The sequence below is a fragment of the Drosophila eugracilis genome, unplaced genomic scaffold, assembly GCF_018153835.1.
Source record: "Drosophila eugracilis isolate 14026-0451.02 unplaced genomic scaffold, ASM1815383v1 contig_1765, whole genome shotgun sequence".
Classification (NCBI taxonomy): Eukaryota; Metazoa; Arthropoda; class Insecta; order Diptera; family Drosophilidae; genus Drosophila; species Drosophila eugracilis.
Window position 1 is genome coordinate 788,949 of NW_024572605.1, and position 17,996 is coordinate 806,944.

Genomic DNA, 17,996 nt, shown 5'->3' on the forward strand with positions numbered 1-17,996 from the left:
ATAGACACTCACACGCACATACACCTATGGAATCTTAAAGATACTCGCTCGATCTCACTCCCTAATCTCTGCGTGGTTAGACCTTTGTCTGGGGAGTCCGTGCTGCGTACCTACTTGCGGTACTCGGCCATCGGGAAGCCGGACTTCTCCGGCGGCGGACTGTGGCAGGCGGCCCGAATTCGGCTGAAGCGCAGGCTGCCCGTGTGCGGATGGGACCGCATCTTGGCCTGCTGGTGCAGCGGATGGTGCGAGCACTTTGCCTGCCGGGCCAGCAGTTGGTTTTTGGCCAAGATCACGTCCTCTGCGTACTAGATGTCCGGAATGCTGCGCCCACAGGACAGCTTGCCGGAGGACTCCCCATCCAGGGCGCCGCCCCCGTTGGCGGCCTTGCTCTTGGCGCAGTTGACGTCGTGGAAGAGGTGCTCACAAAGTTTCGGCTCCGAGTTGGAGAACTTGCCCAGTTCGGCGGCCGTAGCTGCCTGGCTGAGGTTGAGATTCAGTTGCAGATCGCTGGCCTTGCTGAAGGAGGTGGTCTGCTGCTGGTGGTGCTGCTGCGGCTGATGGAGCTGGTGGACCAGGTGGTGGGTGTAGGGCAGGTGGGGCGGCAGGTTCTTCTGCATGGCGTTTAAATTGCCCGAGCTGACGGTTCGCTCTAGGATCTCACCCCAGTACTTCTCGGAGAGGCCCTCTATGTCGGGCCGCGTGGTGGAGAAGGCCTCCGCCGCCTGATGGTTATGCATGCCACCGCCCATTGTGCCACGGATGTACTGGGAGGCACTGCGGCTCAAACTATTTGCCCGCGAGCGGGCGCAAATCCCCAGAACGGAGCCACCAATCGAGCTGGCCACTCCGCCGCCAGAGCTGGCCGCCCCGCCGCCGCCACTGGACGAGCCTCCTCCTCCTCCTGCCGGGGGACGGGACGATGGCGGTTCCGGGGGAATCGGAAGCGTTGTGATTTCGAAATCGTTAGCATTGATGTGACAACAGCCTGATTTGTGCTCCGGGGTATCCTCGTGGGGGAAGCACTGGAACGGCAAAGAGGGATTGTGGAAAGGGGCGTCATAAATTTGGACTCGCACAAAAATTAATAAGGACTTTAAATTCGCATTTATTCCGGCACAGCACAAGGTTGCGCCATAAATATTCCACAGACTGACCCCCGGCTCTCCGGCTCTCCGGAAGTAAATCATGCAACTTGACTGCGTTTACCCAAAATAGAATCAGGGATTTTCGGAGCGGGGCAGTAGGGCTGCGTGGCAGTGGGACTATGGGGCTACGGGGCTACGGGGCTACGGGGATGTAAATGCCGTTTTGGATTTGCTCTTTCATAATTCAAAATCACTTTGCAGGTCCTGTTATTGTTGCTGCTGTGTCTGTTGATTGTTTACTTTGCCGGAGCCAGTCTGCCAGCTTCCTGGAGCTTACACCTTCGGTTACGGATTTATGGGGCCGTTCGGGGTCGCGGCAGGAGCAGGGGCAGGGGCAGGGCCAGGTTCGAGCTGAGCTGGGAGTTTAGAGCTGTTTTTGTTCACGCAAAGTTTGCGTTGTGCAGCCAGAAAATATGGGAGCTGCAGAGGATGTGCACTTGGGTGAAATACCCATATTTGGGATTCGGGGAGGTCAATGAATGTGTGTGCCTGGGGTGTTTGGAATAGGGATAAGCGAATCAATCAATCAGGGCTTATGACAGATTTGCTGCTGAAACAGACAGTGAACATCGCTCCAGATCAGAGATGCTGTAAATTAACCTCAGAGGGAAGATTCATCTATCGCAATCGAAAAACTCACTTTGTTCGGCATCAGTTGGCGACTCAGTCGGCGGAAGTCGGAGTTCAGCAGCCAGTACATGAAGGGGTTCCACAAGCTATTGCTCAGCGCCGTCCAGGTGACCAGGAAATCGAGGAACGGCGGCAACTGCAGGGGCAGAGAGGGCAACGCAAAATGTCACAAAATGAATCAGAACTGATGAGCCCGACGTGGCTTCATTACGTATGCGCCGCGTTGTACGCAAAGGAAAACGGGCTAAACAATAATCCGATAAGCAACACTTGCCTTGGATCCAGTGCAGGCAGTGACTATCTCCTGAATCGTCCATGGAGTGACCATCACAATGAAGCCCAGCGAGATGGCAGCCATCGAACGTGAGGTGGATCCGCTCGAGTTCTTCTCCTGGATGGGAACAATCTGTTGGAATGTTTTTGGCAATGCAATCAGAGGGGAATAGAAGTACAATAGGTTGATATACATGTTTGATGAAACTAGATACTGGACTCTGGCTAGTTGGGTGGCCTAGTCATCCCTTGAGGATCATAAAATGAATGTTAAACTTCTCGGATTGCACTTTACATGTAAATTGTTTAAAATGAACACAAAGAACTTCACATTTGTTTCATAAACCACTTTTAAATACGGAAAGCAACTTTCCCTCCTAAATAGAAAAACTTTTAGTTGAACTTTGGAATTTAATTTAACAAGCCAGTGCCGATATCGTAAAATATCCCAGCCAAATGCGGAAAACTGTGCTCATAAATACGAAAAGCTGTTGGCACTCTTTCTAGTTTCAGCTTGCGAGCTGATAGCTTTAACAATTTGTTTGCCAATGCAGGCAGAGCAAATTCTATTTACTGCTAACTTAATCCCCAGCTCGCTCGCTTGAACAAACTGTTTTGGAGCCCGCCTCCTTCTGCCCACCTGTCCACCTGGCAGCCTTGCTCACCTTTTTGGTAATCTTGTTTGTCATGTTCGGCATGCCGGCCAGTCCCATGCTCATGGCCATGCTGAGATGCCCCATGACGGGCGGGCCATGGTGGTGGGGATGGTTGGGGTGGCCCTGGTGGTGTGGGTGGTGCGAGTGGCCGTGGTAGAGGTGCGAGTGCATCCCCGCCTGCTGATGGTGTTGCTGCTGGTGGTGTTGATGCTGCTGATGCTGCTGATGCATCTGGAGCTGCTGGGCGGCGGTGGGATGTGGGTGGGGATGGGGGTGATGGGCGGCGGCAGTGAGCGGCATGGTCGGATCGTTGAGCCGGAAGCGGCTCATGTGGAAGCTGGAGCCATAGCAGTACATCAGCACCATGGTCGTGGGAAAGTAGAGGGCGCACGTCGACAGAATCCTGTACGAGGGCTTGCTGTAGAAGGGCTCGCAGGCCATTAGACCCGTATTGTTGAAGTAGTAACCTGCGCATATAGATAGTTAGACGTGTTCGAGAGAGCATATTGATGGCAGGCTAATCACGAGGCAGCTCACCTTTGGGCAGCACCAGAAAGCCAAACACCGTCAGACTGATAATCCAGGTTAAGCTCAGTATGGCCACACAACCCTGCAAAATGAATACACAATTAGTGGGGCGCATTTCCGCCAGATGTGGCTTGATTTATGGCTGGCTATGGGCACGTCTCTGGCGCACCCCTGAAGATATCAATTACGGCCAAAGGGATGTTTGCCTAATCGAATGCTAAGTAATACTTCACTTCTAATTCAATTCCTCTTCTATTTTAATCAAGTTGCCAACTTTTTAAGTAGCCAACTCCCTAATTGGGAGACATTCCCTTTTGTTTCCGTGCACCTTTCATCTGACGATCAACAAGGCAGGCCAAAAAAGACAACAATGGAATTACAAAGTTTTGATTATGCTGAGGACACTGGTGAAGGGTGTCGACCACAGAGGGACAGCGATACTTCCGGCCCTTGGAAATGTAAAATGGGAAATGGAAAAGTGCTGCCGCAATCGTAGCTGACTGACTGAGGTACTAAATGCAGAATTCTGACAGGGTGAATGGGGGAATATTGTCCTGTCCAGTGGTCCACCTGTCCGCTTGCGCAACAAAAAATGAGAATAACCCCAGCCAAAGTGCCAGAAAGTGCTGGAAAAACAGAGACACAACTTTTGCCTGTGTCCTTTTGAAACGGACGATGGCTGTGATTAATTTAATTTACGCTATTATATTTAGAACTTTTGCAAAGCGAAACAGCCAGCAGTCAGAGAGGCCAAACAGTAAGAGAATATTTTCCGCAATGTAAATATTTTATTTAGCTGCAAAGGAGGACTTTTCCGTAGTGGGAGTTGCTCTTAGTGCGAGTTTAATTAATACGGGCATTCAGGAAGTTACCAGAAAAACAAAATGCGAATTTCAAATGAATTTAAAACAAATTGTGATTGGCGAAGAAGCCAAAAGTTGAGTTCATTTTATAACTTTAATAATTTATTTACTTCCCGACATTGCAGGAATCATCATAAATCGGGGTGAATTTTTCAAGACTGCATTTGAATTTATGGCACTTTTGAAAGTAAGCAAGGCGAAAGTCGGAAGTTCCCGATGCCATTACCAAGTTCCATTGGCTCGCCTTGCCCCAAAGTATTCCTCAGTCAGCACCCATTTATTAATTTTCGACAGTGCGCACGCCATTTTCCCGAATGGAGGCGTGGCACTGTGCCAATTTCGCCCACTGGCCCCATTTCGGAGGCCAGCTGGCGGAAAAAACCCCAAATGGCGCCGATTTTCGAATCAAAAAAAATAGCGGGCCAAATTTATGTAAATTTATTTTGCACTATTGGTATTTCCCTCGGTTTCCCCCCAGCTTTATTTGGCCCTATTGTCTTTTCTTTTATCCGTTTGAATTACAGCTTTTCCAAAAAACTCCGAGCTCGCAGAGGAAACTGAGACTACACTCAATGGATATATTTTGAGAGTTTTTGAATTGCTCTTTTTAGGTTTTCACGAGATTAAATTTCACCAAAGGAACCGCAAACTTTAATATAATATATTAAAAAGTGTTATCTTTATGGAAGGCATTACAAAATGTATGATCTTCAATGAAGTTTAGTCAAGGATAAATATTTATAAAATCCGAAAGTGTAAAAGGTAAAGTTAATAAAGGGATTCTCAAGATATTTTATTAGGTTGAAAGTTGACCCGCCTAACCCGAAATTTATGACGCTGCTTGCAGTTTGTTTTATTAAATCATAAATAACTTGCAATTCTCGGCGGCTCGGCGTTAATTCGGGGCAAGGACATTCGGGCTTCGGTGTCCTTGCTCCTCGTCTCCTAGCTCTCGTTTTGTTTACAGTCCGGGAGCCATAAATTAGGTTGTCGGGAATGGGAAATAGAGTTGGTAGCTCGTTTGCTGCTCTTTGGCCCTGCTTGCGGTTTCCGTGGGAGGTGCCGCTTCATTTGCCTGCCTTCGTCCGGGAAAAGGACTTTGCTGTGGTCGTCGCCCTTTTGCCGAAGTCATTGCGCGTAAAAAATCTCTAGGCCAACTTTTCCTGCTTTCCTCCTTTTTTATCCTCATTTTATACACTTTTCGACTGTCTATACGACTGGGCCCTCGTATTTTTCTTGCTTTTCCTTTCTTTTTTTGTTGGTTTTTGTTGGTTTTTGCCAACTTTGCTTTTTCATTCTTCGTGCTGCTTTGTTTTGCATTCGCTCTTTGGCGCTCCCCCGCCCACCTCGGCTATTTTTGCTTGTTTAATGACTGTCAAGCAGCTTAAAGCCCATTATCCTTATTTATGCTTGCGTAATTGGCTCGCCGACAATATTGTGTAGTTGTTCTGCTGCTCGTCCCATTGTTATAGTCGATTTTATTGGCGCGTGATTTCTTGTAATTACGCCAACGCTTTGTTTATTGTCCTTGCTCAAGCATAAAGATACCAGGATAGCGATCGGGCCACAACGTGCCTTATCCGAGTAGCCCAGAAACGAATATCTTATATCTTACCTTCTTGCTGGAGTGCTGGTAGTACCGCCGCGGATGCAGGGCACACATATATCTATCGACGGCCATGCAGACCAGGATGACGGCGCTCTGCTGGGAGAGCGCGCCGCGCAGCAGAGCCTGGAAAGTAGGGGAAATGCGGAAAATGCGTTAGTGCTAGTTTAGAAGTTTATTATTTGTATTATGGCTTCTCTGCCAAACTTTTCTGCTGGCGCAGGCAAAACGAAAGACTCGTAATGGAATTTATTCGGCGTCAGAGCAGCCCGGCTAATATGGAGATTATTAATCGCCAGAGTATCTAGTCTACCAGTGAGTTATGCTGGGAATGCATGCACGTTCTGCCAATAAAGCTGGGCAGGCAATATAAAATTCTAATATTTTATTAGAAATGTGAGCTGGTATTATTAGGTATTTGATCACTATAACAATTTGCCTTTCAATGAAAACATTCAGCAATTACTGTCCTCTCAGGTATCACTACAAGATCTACCATAACGATTCCTGGCTGAGTAAGTTAATTAACTATATGGAAGGGATAAGGGTCTCTCATCACACCTCCTGTATCTGAAACCATGACGCTTCACCACTTAACCCTACACACACTCGAACAGGTTAACATAAGCATTACACATTGTTCCGGCCGTTAATCGGGATTTGCCGGTTTCATCTCCGCCGCTTATGTCCTTTAATTACCGAGCATTGTGAAGAGAGTTAATTGACCGCAATGGCAACAGCCACAAAGTCACACAGCCACAATCGGGGTACCGGCGTTCTACAACAAATTATCGTACTTCCGCCCCCACCTGTTGGCCCAACGATGACCCACTGTTGACCCACTCACCTGTATCTGACAGAAGATCTCTCCGTACGGCCAGCAGTGAAACAATGCCGGCATTAGACCGAATGGTGTAATTAACAGACCAATTGTCAGGTCATTCAGGGCCAGCGAGGTGAGCAGATAGCGGGGCTGCAAGGGATACACAAGGCAAACAAGGGGTTAAGGCTGCGACATCCGAGACTCATGCCCATCCTCTCACCTGTTGGTGTATGTAGGCCGCATAGCGGCGATTGTTGATGACGAAGATGACCAGGCAGTTGGCCCCGATGACGCCAAGTGTCAGGACCAGAATGAGCACCGCCTCGATGGTCTCTGCAATCCCTATGTGGGCGATGAAGTTGTGGCCCGAGTAGCGTGGATGCGAGCAGCTGGAGTTCTTCACGGCGGGCGCGACCAGGAGAGAGCCAGTCTTGAGATCCATGGCAGGGCTGTAAGAAAAGGATATAGAAGTTAGCAACTGTACTAAATTGTGGAATAATTATCTTGGTATATATCTAAGTAAAACACGAAAGAACATGTGGAGAAACGAGATGGAATTGTCTTTACGGTCTGTGGCCATTCTGCCGTCCACAAAGGTCCAAAGTGCGCCGTTTCTTTCGGGGATGCCTTCCGCTTCCGTTTCCGCTGCTAGGAATGCAAACTGCCGACGATTTGTTATGCCATAATGAAGTCACAGCATGTGAAAGGGAAGCCGCGTTGACGATTTATCAGGCGGAGTCCTCGGAGGACATAGCTAAGGCAGGGTGACTGGGTGGGTAGCTCTGCTGCCGAAACCGCAGTGTTGTCACTCACTCAGGGCCGAAATCCCTGCATAGACAATGGCGCAACAATGGCCCAATATGGCGGCACATCCGGACGCCGTCGTCTCCCCAAATACGGAATCCGAAATCCGAAATAGCGCAGTGACATAATGAAAGTTAACAGTTTAATTGGATGGGTCTGGGCAGGGGATTTCCCATCTCCCAGCATTGTTTGTGATAAATCAAAACACTCGCCCTCCCCTCGGAGTACTTTGATATCTCTCTCCGGCGATCCGTCTGCGAATCTATACCACGGTGAAAAATGTCCTGTGCAACGGCATTTCTTTAAAGAGTTTTCCGCTCTTCGTTCCAGCTTCCTCCTCCCGCCCCCAGCCCGTCGCCCGTCGCCTGTCTATCTGTATCATTTGTTTGTTGTCGCAACTCTTATTAAGTTTCGCCACGCATACCATACTCCTATGTACGAATAGCAAAGCCCCGAGCTCCCGGATCTGCGCCTTGATTTATCGCGACCCGTCCAAAGTCGCCAGAGAGTCGGGATGTCGCCGGGCCGCTCGGTTTTATGCTAAGTCCACAAATCACCGCATGATATATAACCGAACGGCAAAACATTAAGCTCACCCGACGGCCCCGTCTAGATTTAGTACGCTAATGTGTCCCAGATCCCACTTCCCAGATCCTGTGGCCATTTGAACTTCAGGTTTTTCATTAACAAAACGCTCTGCAGGCGGCAATAAATCCACTGCTTTGGCCGAATCAATTAGGATCCGGTTAGTGAGTGGTTTCAGGTTCCACCGTCATGTGGGCGTCCCGTTTAAAAAACCAATTTCAATTTCCAAGTAATGAAAAGAGGAAATTCGCTTAATTCCTCGCATTGTTAAGTCTGGCGTAATCGAAGAGTTGCAACTGCAGGACCGAAAGCCCCGAGGAGAGACACAGCGGAGGGCGGGGCGAAGGTCCTGGTGAAAAAAGGATACCGAAGCCAGACGCAAATGCGAGACCGCGTAATTGTTTTAAAATGCACAACGAAAATGGCAGTAACTGGTAACTCGTAACTGGTAAATGGTAACCGGAATCAACCCGGTTCATGGGGCAATGCCATTAAAATAAACGAAATTTCCATGCCACATTTTGGGGGCATTCGGCGGGGGGAGCTCAGTACTCTGAAACAGCCATCAGGATGGCACGACCGCAGCTCGTGAACCCAATTCGATGACATCGCCAAAGACAAATGCAGAATAAATAATTTAGCTGCCGGATTAGAGAGCCGCAATCCGCTTTTGAATTTACACTCAAGTAACTGCCATTAGTGGCGGACTATTGCATATCATTAGGCGCCACCGCAGCTCTGCCGCTGCAAATGCATCTCGAACTGCATCTCGAACTGCAACGGCAACTGCTGTCGCCCCCAATCAGCGTCCATTGTGCATCCGCCCTAATCCGCAGCCAAAGTTATTGCAGTTACTTGCCACTGGATTTGGCCAGGATGAAAATAACAACTCGCACTCACGCCCGACCGCTTTTTTCCCAACAGCCAAATGGCTGAGAAATTTCCGAGCGTTTCACGGAAAACTAGGGACCAGGTTACGCTCTGCACTGAGAGAAATTCTGACGTTATTTCCTTCTTTACGTGTAGTTATTGTCTTTCAAGTGTTAGGGTAAGCTTCGTTGGGTCCTTTTAACAAAATGTATGCTTATTATGTGATCAGCAGTTATGTGCAGTGAAGTGATTGTTTTACTCTATTGTTTTGGGCAGTGTGTGGGCCACTGAAAAAGTGCAGTAGTGCTCAGCCCCGAAAAAAGGACACCCCGAAATTGCTGGGCATAAAAAACAATGCCACAGGAGCAGAACAGTAGAACAGCAGAACAGCAGAACAGCGAGGACCAGGATGCATGGGGGACCGGAAGTGGTCCCAGGGAAAGGGGAAGGACACCAATTCCACATTCACAGTGCGTTTTGTCCTCCCAAAGGATGCGTGTGCCTGTGTCTGTGTGTCTTGGCCCTCTGTGCGTGCGTGTTAATGCACGAAACCGTAACGCCAGACAGAGGGACAGAGACAGAGGCAGAGTCAGAGGCAGAGGCAGAGACAGAGAGAGAAAAAAGTGGAAGCCAGCCTGACGATGCATTTCATGCACATTTACACTGCGGAACTGGAAAAGTTGCCGCAACAGAGATCCTGGTCCTAAGCCAATGCTGACATGCCAGAAAGTGTGTGTGCATGGCAGCATTTCACATGCAAATTTGCTGGGAAAGTATCCACTTTTTTCTGCTCCCTGGCTTATTTATAAGACCTTCTTTGAGGCCACTCACTTCGCACATGGCTCGAAGCTGATTTCGTTTGACAAAATGCCCCAGCAGACTGATTGCCACGCCCCAGAACGCCCACCAGTTTGGAACATGGCAAGTGCTTGAGCGAGATTGTGGCCAAATGTGGATTCCTGCTGGCAATGTGTGTGCTCAGCTGAAGAGCTGTAGTGCTGTGGAGAGCTGAAGAGATGGCCCAAATTGACTAGTTAAGGCCACAGATTTTCCAAATTGCTCGACATTGTCAAATGGTTTCGCTTAACTAATTTCCCATTGATTGAGTCAAGACACCTGGAGATGCGTTAATTAATATCTTGCAGATGTCACTGAAAAGTTGAGTTTCATCTGCCGCCAACGTGTCGTATACGTGTTGCAGTCAACACGAGAAAAAGCAAATTAATTATGAAATGAGTTTCATAAAGGCAAACATTGTGCTCGTGTCGTGTGTCACTCTGTTCTGTCAGGCTGTGTTTGCCTTTAAATAACAACTGATTGCTAAGACTCCTCTCAAGATGTTGCCGCTGCCAGGGGAGATGAGTGTGTAAGACATGAATAATTTGCAGTTACTTAGAGCAGTATGAGGAGACCAGTAAATACTCCTGCCGGTGAGTAATAATAATAAATGACACTTAAAATTCGATTCAGTTTTTATCCATTATTCCATTGCTCTTTAAAGCAGAGTTTCCAGCCTCAAAAGGCGACTTTTATTTGCCCCGCCCAATATGCAAATTGAAACTCGTTGGGGCACTTCCTTTGTGCAGCGTTTCCATGCAACCAATTTAAATCACATTACCTCTTTATAATGTGGTTACGTGTCCAAAAACTGACGCCTGAAACCAGTAGCGTTTCAAATTATTGATTCGGTGATGAGTCAAATAATAACCACTGAAATTTGTAGCTGCCACGGTTAATGCAGACTGGATTGGCTTGCAAAAAGGCCTTTGTATACAAAAAGAATCCCCTATCGAAAATAAAAGTTAAAAACGTGAATACAACTTGGAACAAACACGTATTTAGGGCGGATACAAAAGTTCCCAGGCCAAAACGGTGCAAACGGAATTTAATAAATACGTGCAAGGCATTTGTAATTTTTATTCGCACTCGCAAAGCGTTCCGGCATTGCCGTGAAAGCTAAAAAACTTGCCAAAATAATCACCCGCTTGGCTGCAATTAAAGAGCTCCCCGCAGCCATAAAGTGAATCCCCTAAGAACACACACCGACTGTGTGTGTTTTGGGTGTGTTCTCGGTGTGTGTTCTCGGTGTGTGTTCTCGGGTCTTCCCGGGCTCAACTTTCCGTTTGCCATGCGTGGTCACGTACACGTGAAATGGCGTAAATGTTTTAAAAGTTGCATCAACTTGTTATGAAGTATTTGCCCCCAAAAATGTAGGGAGCAGCCAGTGAACCTACGTACTCACCCTCCCAAGACCCCCCCCCAGTTCTTGCCAAGAAATTGCAATGCATGTGCCGCCGTCTAAAGAAATTAGCAGCAACATTTGCGGGCTTCAAGTAGGAATTTCGGCTTCTTGCGTTAATGGGAAGGTGGCAAGAGTCTGGAAAAGGCTGTCATAGTCTTGTGAACTTAAGTTGTTGTCTCTACACATATAACCATTAGCATTAACTACGGCCATTAGACAGGTAAATACAGCCAAAGATTCATCAAAGGGCATTGTTTTTCATTGCTTTTCAAGGCAAGTAATGCGAGATTAATTCAATAAATCAGTTTCTGGCTTACAAGTACTTGCACATGTTCTATTACAAGCTTTCGATGTAGCGCAGTAACAAGCTCCGACTTAAACAGAAATTTTCCCTAGCTAACAAGCCGACTTAAATTATTTTCCCGCTGTAATTATTCAGCATTTTCCACGGCGATGTCAGGGAGAGCCAGGAAAGTCGTCAACCGCAACGAAAACGCATTGTACAAAGTTATCTTTGGCTCCGGGGATCGGGCTCATGTTAGTTTCCAAGTACGAAATAAGCAGGGTTTGCCCTGCCGGCTTACTTTTCCAAGCCTTTGACGACAGGTGAACATGGTGTTGGGGGTGGGGGAGTCACCATTCCCGACCATTCGGACGAGGTTGCCTCTCTTAAAGCCTGCACTGCGTGCCATTAAAGGATTCCCTTTGGCGTTTTTTCGATATTGCACTGCCTTTGCCCGACTTTGTGTGCAGGAGATTATGGCGCCGACAGCTGAAAGTTAAAGTTAATTAATGCCTGAATCGGAAGTCATTTTCCCCCTCACCGATTCCTCGGCTGCGGAGCCTTATGATATTAATGCCCGACATGTCGGCCATGTGTTTTCATTAATTAAGTCGGCAGATTGCAGGCTGCACTTCAGATCTCTTTTCCGCAGGAGCTCCTAATGATGATGTCGCCGGATTTGATTGCTGATATCCTCTTACTCACTTGCCAGGCACTCAAGCTGCGGGCCCAAGGACCGCGTTTAATTGAGGCTTAATTGGAAAGTAATTAAAAAGCGAAATTCCTTAAAGTCAGCGCTCCTTTGTTTGCCAAACAATGGGCTCGGCTCTTACACTCTCCCCACGAACAATGCAAATAGTTTTGTTCGCCGGACATTCGCCGTAATATTTTCCGGCTGTCGATATGAATAATTTTTTAATTGCTATCGGCATCGCAGCGCTCGGAATTATAATTCTTATATTTTTGCAATCATAACAGCTGCATGCTGGACTTAATGCCGCTTCCTGATTGATTCGATTACCGCTGACAAATTGGACAAGCAAGGCAATCAGTGTCATACTTTATACGCATTTATTTATTAAATGCCGAAATCCGAGTGATGAGCTCCACTATTAATGCCCCCCTCATCCCAGCCGGACCTGGCATCGTTTTTAATCCTGACCGAAAAGGGCTCAAATGGCACTAATTAAGGGCAGCACATGTTGGATTGGCTGGCAAGATGAATGTCCGCAAAAGGCGACCAAGGGGAAGACCATTAGTCATGGGAATGTGTTGGCCAGCAAGGACATGGAATTCGGGAGCCCACAAGACGGGGCCAGCCCCTGATGGAGTCCACTTAACAGATCATTCATTCGGCCATCTGCAATATTCATATTTCTAAGGCTTTAGTTTTGAATCATTAAGCCCAGTATGGCTGTGACTACACATAGATTGCTTTGTTCGGAAATGTTGCAATGAGAGCAGTTGGTAATCGGCTTTAGTTGGTCGACAGATAAACAGCCGCACAGGAACGTCGGGTTTGGGCTTAAATCCCCAACGGTTTTCGGTGGGGTAAATCGGATTGAGCACCTGCCAAAGGCCGTTTTGATAGAATTCAAGTGGCGTCGTCTGGCCAAATAGCCCTTAACCTTCCGGAATCATATTCGTATGTACGCAATTTCACGGTTCATCGCGCCGCAGACGACGAAATAACATATTTCAATCTGAGGCCCCGGGGCTATTTGAGCTTTCCGGTTGACGGCGGGTTTTGCATGGCTTAAATGGAAGAACTCTTTAAATATGGCTGGTAATTAAAACGGCAGTCGCTCACACTTCAGCGGAGTGGTTGCCATGTAAATGCTGACTTTTACATTATTAATAACTCTCGAATATTCATTGAAAGTCAACGCATTCCGAGTGCTGCATTCGACTCCGATCGAATCGAATAAATTAAATGTCAACATGTGGCGAACTCCCTGCAGTTTGGTCACTCAATCACGTCTAGCGCTTTTCCAATCGACTCCTTGAACTCCTTTGGCCAACTGATGATGATGATGACGGCGGTGACGATGACGATGACGATGACGATGATGAATGCGGCCTCTCAACACGTCCGGTAATCTGATGGCGTAATCCCCACCCATGCAACCTATTCAGAAAAGCCATTTAGTCTTTCCTTTTTGATGCGTTTAGCGGATTTGGCATTTGGCATTCAGTGGCAGACAACAACCATAAATATTTGCACCGCATTGAATAATGAAACACCCAGAAACAAACAACGAAACATGTGTATCCCGGGAGCTTAAGCGGCAAAGCACATACGGCGACCCCTGGACAAATGCCGCGGCCCTTGTGCCAACAACAGGTTGAATAAATACGCGCAATTTGAAACTAAAACAATGCCGAATTATTTGTCAAACAATAGGCACAAAAGCAAACCGAGTTCCATTGTCTGGCTTTGCCACTTGCAGCCCCGTGGGAAAATTATTTTATAAATTGGCTAAGCAAACTGGCCTACAGATGTGATTGGGGGTGGGCGAATGTATTCTGTATCTGTATTTAGATGCTGTCGCGGAACATGATTTTAAATGTGTTGCTTTTCAATAGAAATTTTGTTACTTTAAGGATGAAATATCATGAAAGAGACCTGAAATTCCCTTCTCTTCGAGGAGTGTTTTTGCCTTGTCGAAGTAAATCCGACAGAAAGAAGAACAAACCATTTACTACAAGACTCATTGCGAGACGTGCGGTTTGTAATTGCCATTATCTTTTAATTTTTTCCACAATCTGTTGCCGTTCAGTGCGTCGCAGGATACTCGTGCCTTTGCGGATTGACAGCCCGCCTGATTGGGTTTTAATGAAGCTGCATCGCAGCTCCCAAAGAGCCAAAAGCCAAAGTCCAGGGGAGATTAATGAGTGTGGCAGAACGAATTGGGAGGCCGTTGGATTGAAAACATCAGGGAAGCCCCAAACACAACCGGCATATGCTGGACATGCCGTACTAATTGGCGCTTTGATGCATTTTCCGGATTTGCAAGCGCTGCATAAACGGATTAGTTTGCGCTGCTATCGCTGGGCTTTCCCAGAGTTTCCCCCGAAAACAATTTCGAACTCCACTCATTTGCCATGATTGCATGCAGTTTAATTTTTAGTGGACCAGCTCAATTAACTCCCGCACACACACACACACACCCGCCCTTCAATTGGAAAATGTTTTATGAAATGGAACTCTTTCGGTTCCTCTTTAACTTTTGCACCATAATCAAAATGAAATCCGTGCCCAAGGTCATGTGTATTTCGCCGACATTGGAGCGAATCCTCATGAAGGTTATGTCGTTCGAGGGATCCAGATCCCTGACCACGTTCCGGGCCATGAAAAGAAGTGGCTTCAGGTTCGAGACAAAGAAGAAGGTGCGCCTCTGGCTGCAGGTCGACCGAAGGGGCATTCCTTGGGCATCCAAAATCATGATATCCCGAGCTCCGCGGCGGGCGAACAAGCTAACGAACGCATCCCCATCATAGGATCTAAGACGACTGTGGAGGCACGTGAATAAGTTGTTTTTGAACTTGTATTGAAAGGGAGAGCAAACTACTTACGGAACCTTCTTCACCACTACCGGTTTCACCGACTTGCGCACATTTTCCGTTGTTGAATGTCTGGAAGTCTTCGACATTGTGCGAGTTTTTGGAAAAGACTGAGAGGAGAGTAATGTATTTGCAGAGTCAACTTATTGACTAATGAATTTGATTTTGGATTCAGTGCTACCTTTGACTGATCGAAGGTATTCTGAGATGTTCATAAGCCCAATCAACGATGAAATCATAGCATACTTTTCAGGGCTAGAGCTGCGAATAGCAATTTCCATCAAAAACAACAAATTGAAGAAAATTCAGAACTATACTCCATTTATTTGGCAATACTTTGACAATTTACGTTGACAGTTTATATGGGAATGCGAGTTCGCAGGTAGCTAAGTACCGCGGGAGTTCCCATGGATAGGATCTGGTGGCGCGGCTGGCGGAAGGGATTGCCCCATAGTTCGAGGCTTTTGAGCTTCGGCATATTTCCCAGGATGGGTGGCACTACATTAATATCATTGTTGTTTAGATTCAAGATCAGTAGTTCCGGCATCCCGCCCAGTCCCAAGTCACTGGCATCAACGCTTTTGATGTTGTTGTCGTGGGCCACCAAAGATTCCAGTTGGCTCAGCTCGTAGATGCAGGCTGGCAAGTGATGGAACCGATTGTGGGAGATATCCAGTTCACGGAGCAAGTGCAGTCCACCCAACTCCATGGGCAATTCGCACAGCAGATTGCTGGAGAGGTTTAAGACCTCCAGCTTCGAGTACTGCGAGATGTTGGTGGGCACAAAGGATATCTGGTTTCTGCTCAGGATCAGCTGTGTGAGGTGCTCGTTCAGCAAAATCATATCCTTGGGTATTTCTCGCAGCTGGTTATTACCCAAGTTCACGATGTTAACCAGCTCCTGTTGAGCAGCCTCCAGAACCTCCATGGGCACTTCCTTAATCTGGGCCTTCACGACCCTAAGCACACGGGTATTCCGCATGAGGTACTTGCTCGGAAATGGCGACGTGTCCTCCGTTCCACTCTCCTTCCTTGGGCTATTCAGTCCGTCGTGAACCCCAATCATAACGAAGATTCTTCGGTTGAGAATATGTTAGTAGTAGAAAAATCAAATAAAATAAAATCTTACTGAATTTAAAAAAATAGAAATACAAAATACGCTTGCGAGTTGCTTCGACTGATCCAATTTGAGAACTGAAAACTATATCAAGATTTGAACAGATTCAGTCCTTCTATTTTAAATGACATTAGTTTCGAGTGTACATCGATTTATTGCTATATATATTATATATTACAGATATACTACGGCTTATTCAGCCAGCAGCCGACGGCTTCTATTGGTCGAGTGTTGGAGACTAATCCTTAAGGTTACGCGTTTCTCTTTGAGTCTACTTTGAATTTGTACATTATTGGAGCACTCCGCAGTCCGTCAGTTGGATCATTTTGTGGCTCATGGGCAGGTGTCCGATGGCCGCCTGAATCTTCTCCAGGACCTGCATACCCTTGCGAACCTTCCCGAAGGCGATCCTCCTGCCATTCAAAATGGACAGTGGCTTGAAGCTGATGGTGAAGTTGACCGCCTTCCGGGCATTTCCCCGGACATAACGGCTGGGGAAGGAGAGGATCCCAGCATCCACGCCGTGGTTCAGCACCTCGAAGTCGTGCTCGATGTTGGCCACTTCGGTGCTCCTCTGCGGATTCATGGCCAGTCGTCCCTCCATCCAAATGGGCGCCAAAGCTCGAGAGAAGAGAATGGCTCCCTTCCGCCTTTGGGTGCAGACCCTCATGAACTCCAGCACCACCTGCGGACAGGCCTCAGTGAAGAGCTGGATAGTCAGTCTTCCCTCGATGCGGGCCTCTCGCACCTCGATGTCCAGGTAGATCTGCGGGCGGAGCAGCTTGCACAGGATGCCCACGTCGCACTTGTCCATCAGGCTCTCGTAGCGATGGAGCACGTGGAGGGGAATCTCGCAACTGAAGGAACCCGAGGACTTGGGCATGTACCTGTTCGACTTGCCCGCCTGGGGATCGAAGAGTTCGCCTCCCTTGTGGAACTCCTTGTTCTTCTCCAGCTGCCGGCGCTCCTTTTCCCTGGCCAAGTTGGCATTGCGCCACCTGCCAGCCGCCAGGCGTTCCGGGGATTTGGTAAACGTGCGCAGCGTGTTGTTGCTCTTCTTGTAGAGCGCGGTCAGCATCTCCATGTAGGAGAGCTCCATGCCGTTGCCCTCGATTTGGATTTTCGGGGGCGGCAGATAGGTGTTGACCTTGCCCTTGATATTGGACATTCGATCGCGGTGCTGGCGGTAGAGCTCCCGCTGCTCGTTCATCACCATGTGGGATCTGGTCTTGGGCATTGTCCTCCGGCAGGTGGGCACCGGAATACGCCGCTGGTGGTGCCGGAAGTTATTCTCCAACTCCTGTTTCTTTACGTTGAAGGTATGCTTCGGCCGAGACCCCTCCACCTGGCCATCCAGGCCCACCAGGTTGGGATTGGGGCTGTTGTAAACCGGATTGGTCATCGTATAGGGGCCGCGCTTCACCGCCGCTACGTAGGGAGTCATGGAACTGGGAATCTGGGGGATCTGGCCCCGGGAATGACGCGGCACATCCCCGCGGATGAACATAATGGCTAATTTTTCTCTTGGAAAAGCGACGTAAGCTATATACTTGAATTTTAATTTGCGAAGTGTGTTTCGAGTGACCTGTTGTGGTTAGTTAGAAAACTGTGACTGATGGGACTAATGGGGGGAAAAGGGAATTATCTGGCGTAGGTCACCTAGTTTGGATAGAAAAAGCCGACAAAGAAACAGGCTCAGCTGAAGCGTTAGCTAGCCAACATAATTATCTACCTAATGCTAATTTCATTAACTGGAATGTACGAACTGCCGGACTGTCCGACTGTCCGACTGTCGGACACCATAATGCGCGTGCCATGAGTGCGGCTTTGTAGCCTTTGACGTGGAAAACAACATGAAATTGCAAATTTTCGGCATCAATTATTTATTTGATATATAAGTGATATGCACATGCATATGCATGCCATGAAAAATAAAGTTCAATTTAATTATTTTCAACTATTTGGAACGGAATTAACGCTGCGGTGGCCTCATAAATGCAAACT

At 47.7% G+C, this 17,996-nt stretch overlaps 4 protein-coding genes across 4 annotated transcripts in view; all 4 read right to left on the reverse strand.

Moving 5' to 3' along the window:
* Positions 1-308: 308 nt before the first annotated feature.
* Positions 309-17,996, reverse strand: part of LOC108107472 (5-hydroxytryptamine receptor 1A) — a 36,195-nt gene continuing 18,507 nt past the window's right edge. The window contains exons 2-9 of the mRNA XM_017215019.2: positions 6,748-6,976; positions 6,552-6,677; positions 5,714-5,830; positions 3,245-3,317; positions 2,717-3,174; positions 2,053-2,184; positions 1,789-1,914; positions 309-1,025 (exon numbers count right to left, since the gene is read on the reverse strand). Of these exons, the coding sequence (XP_017070508.2) occupies positions 309-1,025; positions 1,789-1,914; positions 2,053-2,184; positions 2,717-3,174; positions 3,245-3,317; positions 5,714-5,830; positions 6,552-6,677; positions 6,748-6,969 (1,971 nt within the window). The 5' untranslated portion in view covers positions 6,970-6,976. The remainder of the gene's footprint in view (positions 1,026-1,788; positions 1,915-2,052; positions 2,185-2,716; positions 3,175-3,244; positions 3,318-5,713; positions 5,831-6,551; positions 6,678-6,747; positions 6,977-17,996) is intronic.
* Positions 14,411-15,057, reverse strand: LOC108107476 (dynein light chain roadblock-type 1). The gene is made up of 2 exons (XM_017215022.2): positions 14,888-15,057; positions 14,411-14,824 (listed from the first exon to the last, which is right to left on the reverse strand). The coding sequence occupies exons 1-2, from the start codon at positions 14,962-14,964 to the stop codon at positions 14,506-14,508; spliced, it is 396 nt and encodes a 131-aa protein (XP_017070511.1). The 5' UTR covers positions 14,965-15,057; the 3' UTR covers positions 14,411-14,505.
* LOC108107474 (leucine-rich repeat-containing protein 40) lies at positions 15,180-16,276 on the reverse strand. Its single transcript, XM_017215021.2, has 2 exons — positions 16,005-16,276; positions 15,180-15,951 (listed from the first exon to the last, which is right to left on the reverse strand). The coding sequence occupies exon 2, from the start codon at positions 15,939-15,941 to the stop codon at positions 15,234-15,236; it is 708 nt and encodes a 235-aa protein (XP_017070510.2). The 5' UTR covers positions 15,942-15,951; positions 16,005-16,276; the 3' UTR covers positions 15,180-15,233.
* On the reverse strand, positions 16,127-17,577 carry LOC108107473. The gene has a single exon (XM_017215020.2). The coding sequence runs from the start codon at positions 17,497-17,499 to the stop codon at positions 16,282-16,284; it is 1,218 nt and encodes a 405-aa protein (XP_017070509.2). The 5' UTR covers positions 17,500-17,577; the 3' UTR covers positions 16,127-16,281.

What these genes read in the sequence shown, in the direction of transcription:
- LOC108107476 (XM_017215022.2), bottom strand. Translation starts at nt 14,964, where the DNA reads ATGTCGAAGACTTCCAGACATTCAACAACGGAAAATGTGCGCAAGTCG. An exon ending in GTAGTGGTGAAGAAGGTTCC is followed by an intron (nt 14,825 to 14,887) that starts GTAAGTAGTTTG and finishes GTGCCTCCACAG; the next exon opens with TCGTCTTAGATCCTATGATG.
- LOC108107474 (XM_017215021.2), bottom strand. Translation starts at nt 15,941, where the DNA reads ATGATTGGGGTTCACGACGGACTGAATAGCCCAAGGAAGGAGAGTGGA.
- LOC108107473 (XM_017215020.2), bottom strand. Translation starts at nt 17,499, where the DNA reads ATGTTCATCCGCGGGGATGTGCCGCGTCATTCCCGGGGCCAGATCCCC.